Below are 8,464 nucleotides of genomic sequence, written 5' to 3' on the forward strand. Positions count from 1 at the left end.
TCCCAAAATATTTTCTGCACCAGGTTGTGACTTTGTTTTATACACCCAAACACTTGAGTGTTGACATCTGTCTCTTACTCACTCTCAGTGGGTGGTTTTTAGCTGCTTGCAGTTTTATTGTGATGGCTTATAATAGTTTTATAGCAGGACATGTGTACTTTATACACATGTTTTATTGTGATGGCTTATAATAGTTTTATAGCAGGACATGTGTACTTTGGCAACTTTGTGGGAATGTTTGATCACTTGTAAGTTTTTCATATTTGTTTACTATGTAAATCACCTCAATATCTTTGAGTATAAGGTGCCACATAAATAAAATAATAAACTATGCACTGTTATTGTCTTAGTTTTACAGTTTATGTAACATACTGGAAAGAAGCAAATTCTCTCAAAACTTACCCTTAGCACAGATTCTATGGCACACATTTTTACCAAACATTTACAATGTCTAGGATTAGGTCACTTCCCAAATTTCTTAGATTTAAAAAAATTCTATATAAAGATTTAAAAAAATACTATATAAAGCCCTCAGTAAATAACTTGTTCACACAATTACTTCTCCAGCTTTGAGCACTACATTAGCTTTCCTATAGGTGATTCTTACCAGGACTAGAAACACTGCATCCTACTTGCCAAGAATGTAAAAAGGCAATCTATGGCCATGCTTAAGATACACAAAGGAATGGGGAAATTTTCAGAGCTCATTTGGGCCAAAGCCTCAAATAATCTAAATCACTATTTCAATACATTTTCAAAAATGCATAGAAATTTCAAAGGCCCCATGTCAAGTGGGAATGTTTGATTCCTGCATTTTATTATTGCATACCACCCTAGAAACAAACTGGCACCCATTCTTGAAATAGTTAACATTTAACTACCAATGTGTATTTAAGAGAACTGCAGTAAAGGGGAGAAAATTTCAACAAACCTTTGCTATATAGATATGAGTGATTTGGGTTTTGGTGAATATTTTTTCTGTTTTTTTGCCATTTTTTGCTTTCACACAAAGAAATAATAATTTCTTATAAGGTATGAAGCCTTTACTGGGTGATCATAAAATATAAGTTGTATACTGCAGTATCAATATTATGCAAAAAAATATGCTGATCCAGCCATCAATCCCACTCTCAAAAGGAAAACCAAAACAGTGCTCTGCAATACAGCAGTATATCATAAATGCTGATCTAGATCTTTAATGCCTTGATGAGCAACAATGCCTAAGTCTGTATCAATTAATCTCAATTTTGTAATAAATACTGTTGCTAGTCATTTTATATATTTCTATGACACTTCCCCTAAAATGTCGCCTCGAACTATAATTTCTCTGCTCTATTTTTTTCTCCTCCCCCTCTATTTAAACATCATCAGAAGCCTAAGTAAATATTCTTTCCCTGTCTTACAGAAACAACTCTGTGCATGTCTCAGGGTGTATATACAGATAGTTACTCAAAGAGCTGAGGCAGGATTTTAACTGTAACTCAATATATGTCAACTTGTACTTCTCAAGGATTGCTAATCAACTGGATGTTTGCAAAGTACTATCTTACATACTTGTACTACTTGAGAATAACTTAGTAGTAGTAGTAGTAGTAGTAGTAAAGCAGCATTCTTGCTCATTGTTTAGAAGGTGACATTGAATCACACATGTATATTTATGAAATGAGTATGAGGAAGACATGAAATAAATAAACAAGACAGATGTAACTAAGTAACTTCAGCATATATGGGGTTTCCAAGAAGTACCTTAAATATTTAGGGAAACAAGAATTACAAGATAAAGGATGTGTCTCAAGGCCTTCCCAATTGTGTTCTGAGAGTCTGATACAAAGTACAACACTCACACTGGATTGTTGTCAGGAGGAAAATGCCTCTACTGATAGCAGAGTTTAACTGTGCTTATGAATAAAGTGGTTCTTCTAAAATGCCAGATCCATGGAATCTTTTACTTGTACAGTGCAGGTCCCGAAGTACTGATCCCCAAAATCTTATGACTATTTGCACTCCTAATTTTGCTCTTGTCTAGACAAGTAGCAACTGGAAATACTCAATAATACTAAAAGGTAGATGTAGTACTTAATGGATAGATTAAATATAAGAAAGAAGTATTACCTAAGTGGAGTTATGCAAAGGCCACAGTGCTGCTCTGTGCCCTCATTAATTATCTGGATGAAGGAGTGGACAGCAAATACACAAAAAACACAGATTAGGATGGATAACCAACACTTGTTGCAAAAAAATAAAAATTCAAAGGGAGGGAAGCTATAATAGAGAAAAGTGTGAGTTTTGAAAACAAGATCCAGACAAGCAGTAGCATTACTAAAGATTTTTTGGTAACTAACAAAAACAAAATTAGCACAAGTCAACAATCTGACCTGAAATCAAAAGAGACAATGAAATGCTTACTTTTATTATTGGAGCAATTCCTCAAAGACTTTGTAAACCAAAGATGGAGAACCTTTTTTAGTCCAAAGCCTGCATTACCTTGTGGGGAATATTTTGGGGGAGCACATGCCAAGTTGTACAAGGGTCCAGAAGCAAAAGTGGGCAGAGTAAAGTGACTCTTAACTTTCTTCCTTTCGACCATGCAAAGCAAGTCATCCCTTCATCCAGGCAAGCAAGAGGTGTCATCACAGTTTAAGGTCACATTTCAACCAGACAAAAACACATGAAGAAGTGTTAGGCAAAGCCTTTAAGAAGTGTGGCCTAGGAAGACTGGGTGGTCTATGGAGAGTCCCATGGGCTGCTGATAGAGGTCTGCAGAGCTATATCTATGGCTCAGTTTCACTAAACAGTCCCATAAGCAGAAGCCCCCTATCCTCCCCCCATGGCCCCACAAACAGGTGCTGGGGGAGGGTTGGAAAAAAACCCAGAACAGCACATGTGGGAAGGAGAAGACAGTTCATTCTATCAGGAAAATAGTAACGCTTGCGCTGATGGAGCAATCTGCTTAGTGCTACGCTGAATTCCTCTCTTAGACTCTGGGTCTGAGGTTCCTCACCCCTGCCATAGGCAATAATATTGTTCTGTTGAGCCTATAGGCCCTAAGCGACTTAGGACTCAAATATCTTAAAGACTGCCTCATTCTCTACAGACACCCCCTCACCCCAAATGTGCAGATCAGCAGAAACGACCATCTTAGTAGTTCTACCTCTCAGAAGTTCAGGGTGGCAGCGGCCTGGAAAGGAGAATTCTGTTGTGAAATTCCCTCCTCACAGAGGTGAAACTGGCTTTTTCACTATATAGCTTCCAGCAAATGCTGAAGACTCTTTACCCTGGCCTTTGATACCTGAAATGGGTGTTTTCAGGGCCCACTTTATGCCTTTGATTGTAATCAATTTTAACAGTTATAACACTGAATTTTAAATTGTTGAAACCCACACTGGGACATGCTCATGAAGGGTAAGTAATACATGTAATGAACAACAACAACAGGGGTGGGAAACTGCATCCAGATACAGTGGTGCCTCGCAAGACGAAAAGAATCCGTTCTGTGATTCTCTTCGTCTAGCGGTTTTTTTGTCTTGCGAAGCAAGCCCATTGACGGATTAGCGGATTAGCGCTATTAGCGGCTTATCGGCTTATCAGATCAGCTGATAAGCGGTTTAGCGGCTTAGAAAAAGGGGGGGAGGGAAAAAAACCCGCAGGAACTCGCAAGACATTTTCGTCTTGCGAAGCAAGCCCATAGGAGATTCGTTTTGCGAAGCACCTCCAAAACGGAAAACTCTTTCGTCTAGCGAGTTTTCCGTCTTGCGAGGCATTCGGCTTGCGGGGCACCACTGTAATGGGCCAGAGTCTTATCTCTTCTAACTCATGGGCCAAATTTGACACATGGGTGGGGCTGCCCACCTCTCAAGCACCTGATGTTACAATGATGTCAAGTGATACGGGGCTTTGAAGCCCTGACAATCAGCTGATTGTTGGGACTTTAATGCACAGCACAGAGCTCTTCAAAGTGCTGATGACCAGCTGATCATTGGGATTTCCTAGCAGAGCTGAGGATTGCAAAGAGGCTTGCAAAACTGCTGAGGTTGTGCTTGAAGTCCTGACAACCAACTAACAGTGGTGCTTCAAAAACTACCTTTGCCCCAATCCAACCACCTTTTTACCTTCCCACACCTGACACCATACAGCAATACCTCTGATTACATACCATCCTCCTTGCGAACGCTTCAGGTAATGAGCTCCGCTAACCCGGAAATAGGTGCTCCTGGAAGCGAACTTTGCCCCAGGATGTGAGTGGAAGTCACGCACTGTAGGCGCATGCGCAGCGGGACGCCCTATTAGCGAAAGAGCGCCTCAGGTTAAGAACGGTTTCATGTTAAGAATGGACCTCTGGAACAAATTAAGTTGTAACCGGAGGTAGCGCTGTATATGAAGTCAAGGCAGCTGGGCATGCCTTGGCCAAAATGGTGTGGCAGACCAAATGGGGAGGTCTGGTAGGCCAGATTAGGCTCACAGGCTGGAGGTTCTCCACCCCAATATAAGGCCTCATTTGGAGTACCATGTGCAAAAATTGGAAAAGATCCAGTGAAGAGCTATAAAAATGATCAATTGCCAGAAGAGTAAAAAGAAGAAAGTATGGTTATCCTAGGAAAGAACCAAGATGCAGGAAGGGAAGGAAGGGGGGGATTATTTACCTATTGATTAGAGTCAAAATACGGGAAGGTATAATTAGAATTCCCTAATATTTGGAACAGTCACTGAACTAACTACTTGAGAAGTTGGGGAATCTCCATTATGCGCAGGCATCTGTCAAGAAACTTAAGGTGAACCTGCTCCTTTCTTAGAAGAAGAGAGATTAATTAGGTAACACTTGATGATGCTTTCAAACCTTAAGATTCTATTTTTAAGATGCTATTTATATTTTATTTATTCAAAAATTTATATAATCTTCACTTTATCTATATGGATATGCATAGGCGCCTGGCGAAGCACAATACAGATCAGTAGTAATCCCTTTTACATATAAGTTTTCGAGCAGGAATCCTGCTAAGCAGCTGCTAAACACTACATAAGTAAAGGCAGAAAAACAAGTATCTCAGCACAAGCAAGTTTCATTAGTAGGGTGCTGAGTCACTTAGAGCTTATTACATATATATTTCATAGCAGTACAGATGGAAGGAAAAGAGATCATGTACTACAGAAAGCTTCTTGAATTAAGGAAAAGATATCTATTGCAATGGTGTGATGTGTGCAGAGTCCTCCAATATTTGATAGCTGAATTCCAACAATAAACAGCTCAACTTTTGCTTCCCCCCACATATATTTTAAAACATTTTAAATCTCCAGGTCTCAGAGAATGACAAGAGCCTGGTAGTAACAGACCTTGAGAGAGAGGCATTTTGATATTCTTCATATTTTTCATGTTTATGTTTTATATCTCTGCCCTTGTTACAAATTTTATGAGCTCCACTGCTAAACTTTCTATCATTCTCACATTCTGTCACACATCAGTCAACATGCATTGCATAGTGCTCATGATATTATGAAAATCTTTGTAAAAATGAACAATGTATCTTATTTTGAAATACAGTGGTGCCTCGCAAGACGAAAAGAATCCGTTCTGTGATTCTCTTCGTCCAGCGGTTTTTTCGTCTTGCGAAGCAAGCCCATTGATGGATTAGCAGATTTTAGCGGCTTTTAGCGGCTTATCGGATCAGCTGATAAGCGGCTTAGCGGCTTAGAAAAATGGGTGGGAGGGAAAAAACCCTGCAGGAACTCGCAAGACATTTTCGTCTTGCGAAGCAAGCCCATAGGAGATTCGTTTTGCGAAGCACCTCCAAAACGGAAAACTCTTTTGTCTAGCGAGTTTTCCGTCTTGCGAGGCATTCGGCTTGCGGGGCACCACTGTAATTAAGGATTGTGCAAAAGTATTACTGGGAATTTTAGAAACATAATTTAGATCCTTTAAGAGCAAAAATTACATACATAAAACTCCAGATATGTCTGTTAACAGAACACCAAAGTAAAACATAATACTGAGCCGTTCAACAGTACAAACCCTTCCTCAAAGAAACGTTAAGAGATATTTAACTTACTTGCTCTGTAGCTGTCGGACAGTAACACACTAATATTATGGTTGTGCAGATGTTTATTATCAGTCCAACTATTGTAATCAGATTAGGGGCAATCCAAGCTGGTACTCTTCTAACTAACCATTCCCAGTAGCCTTGCATTAGTGGTTCAAGCAGGGACCGTCCAGCACTTTGATACTTGTGTTCTTCTAACCGTTTTAGCTGATGTTTTGTCAAAGGTGGCGTAGGCAACTGAAGCAGCTTGCTTAATGTACATCCTGCTGAAGGAACATGACCATAGCGCACAGGGGATTCCAACTGCAATTCCCCACATCGTTTCTTCACGGATCGATTCCCACTCATGGATTTATTAGCCTTAATGTTGTATTTGACAGATTTTAACCGTTGTAAAGTATCTCAAGATCCTGATCTATCTGAAACATAAAGTATTTAGATTAATGTAACAGGTGAAAAGCTGTCAGGAATTTCTCAAATGTTTCAGAGCAAAACATGAGATATTTGAAGGCCCAATACTACTCACAAACAAAACAAACAGTGCTCAGAGATTCACGTGATAGAATAAGTGCCCCCACTACTATTAGACAGAAACCATAAATTGAAGTTGCAGCTGTTGCTGATCTCTTTATTTTAATGCATTCAAGACAGCAGGAGTCATGGTTAGTTTCTTCCCAGCACTAACAGGGGTGAGCAAAGCATGTGCAATCAGCTCATGCATGGTAATCCATGGCTTACAGTTTACAATGACATGTGAGCATGGCCATAGTGTCTGTCCCAGGCTATGCTGTTCTTCAAGTTAGCTCTAGACAGAGAAAACAGATCAGCCAAGATTTGCAATTACGGTAGTTTGTGGCCACCAACATGGCATTTAGCAGCCATTAGTCACAACTATAAGCTACTTTAGGAGAATCTGGACATATTCAGGGACATAGGACAAGGACTCAAACTATCTGAGGGTAAATACAAGGAACAAGTTTAATAAGTAGTCTCTTTTTGATTGGGGGTATTTGGACATGCCAATTTCTCTAAATGAAACTTAAGTTTGTACTTCAAAGAACCCCTTTTTATTTGTTCCTTGCTATTAATACAAGCAGAAAGCATCCATCTGGTGCATTATGAGAAGTAGTTTTGCAAAGAGTGACAAGAAGTACAGGAAAGGAGAAAGCTTTTACAGGATTCAACAAAATAAATAGAAGATAAAGAGATAAAACTGAAGCAATCTTATTCAAGTCTTATGGATGATACAAAATGAAAGCATTTTTTTTCTTGAACTTCCTCAGGTTGCCTAGAGTTTCAGAAATCATCTATCCCTGAAAAGTACAACAGAAGCTTGCCAGACCCTTGCTAATAATTCACTTCAGTTAAATAAGCAGGTCAGAAGCACTGAGTCAATACAGTATCAACAGTCACAAACTAAAGAAAAAGCACAGTGCCAAGATCCAGTCCAAAGTCTCCACTCTGGTCACCAGACTACAGAAATTACTCCAAGGATGGGGTGGGGGATGAGGAAACCCCACACCTGCCCTTAGGGAAGTGAAAGAACCGCACTTTCACTGTCAGGGCACATACTTTGCATGTAAGCCTCCTGTAAAGAGAACAGGGGTGCCATAGCGGCTGAAGGGAAGCAGGGGGCGAGGCTGATTGAAAGACCTATACCTGAGACCTTGAAGGGCCGCTACCTGGGCTAGATGGGCCAACGCTCTGGACTCCATGCAAGGCTGACCCTCCTGCGGTCTTGAGACACTAGGTGCAACCTTGTCATGAGCCTGCCACGCCTGTACCTGACGCAAACTGTGGCATGCCTGCGTGTGTGTTTGTAGCGCGGAGGGTGGTTGTTTTGACTTGTCCCAGCAGCGGCACCCGCTCCGATTACACGGCTCCAAGGACTGACTGACATGACACGAACTGCGGCAGCCCACCCCCTGTCTCTCGCTCTCTCTCTGGCACCGGGAGCCACGCACCGTCCCAGGCGCGGCGGCCGGGGAGAGGAGCCAACGGCAAGGGCAGCCTCCAGGCTCCGCTTAGCGCAAGCCACCCGCCCACCATCCCCTGCGCAGATGCCCCGCAGGCTCGGCGGGCGAGAAGAGACCCCCGCGAACCGCCTCGCCGAAGGACCCCGGTGGCTGAGGTGGGGGGAGAACTCACGTTAGCCAACCCTCCGCTGGGCCCGGAGGAGACCCGGCGCCGTCGAAGGCCGAGTTCCCACCACCAACACCGCCCCCCCGCCCGGCAGAGACCATCGCCCTGAAGCGCGCCGAAAAACACCCGGCATTTACCTCAACCAGCCTCTTCGCCCAGGCGGCGCTTTTACGTCTCTTTTGCGGCTGCCGTAAACAAGGCCGGGTTGGTGGTTGCTTAGGACGGGCGCGCGAGCGGGCAGAGGCTCCTAACGGGGAGCCGGCGGGAGCGCGCGCGGGCCGGCGGCAGGC

General features: G+C 42.3%; 1 protein-coding gene across 11 annotated transcripts in view; it reads right to left on the reverse strand.

The window, feature by feature from the left end:
* The window catches only part of CEPT1 (choline/ethanolamine phosphotransferase 1), a 28,694-nt gene extending 20,257 nt beyond the window's left edge, over nucleotides 1-8,437 (reverse strand). For 2 of the 11 annotated variants that reach the window (XM_083508584.1, XM_083508590.1), the window contains exons 1-2: nucleotides 8,312-8,437; nucleotides 6,042-6,451 (exon numbers count right to left, since the gene is read on the reverse strand). In XM_083508584.1, the coding sequence (XP_083364710.1) occupies nucleotides 6,042-6,380 (339 nt within the window). In that variant the 5' untranslated portion in view covers nucleotides 6,381-6,451; nucleotides 8,312-8,437. Of the gene's footprint in view, nucleotides 1-6,041; nucleotides 6,452-7,691 lie in introns of all 11 variants that reach the window. The other 9 variants (XM_083508585.1, XM_083508591.1, XM_083508581.1 and 6 more) reach the window with 6 other exon arrangements.
* Nucleotides 8,438-8,464: the final 27 nt, after the last annotated feature.

The sequence above is a fragment of the Podarcis liolepis genome (genome assembly GCF_965112155.1).
Source record: "Podarcis liolepis genome assembly, chromosome: 6".
Lineage (NCBI taxonomy): Eukaryota > Metazoa > Chordata > Lepidosauria > Squamata > Lacertidae > Podarcis > Podarcis liolepis.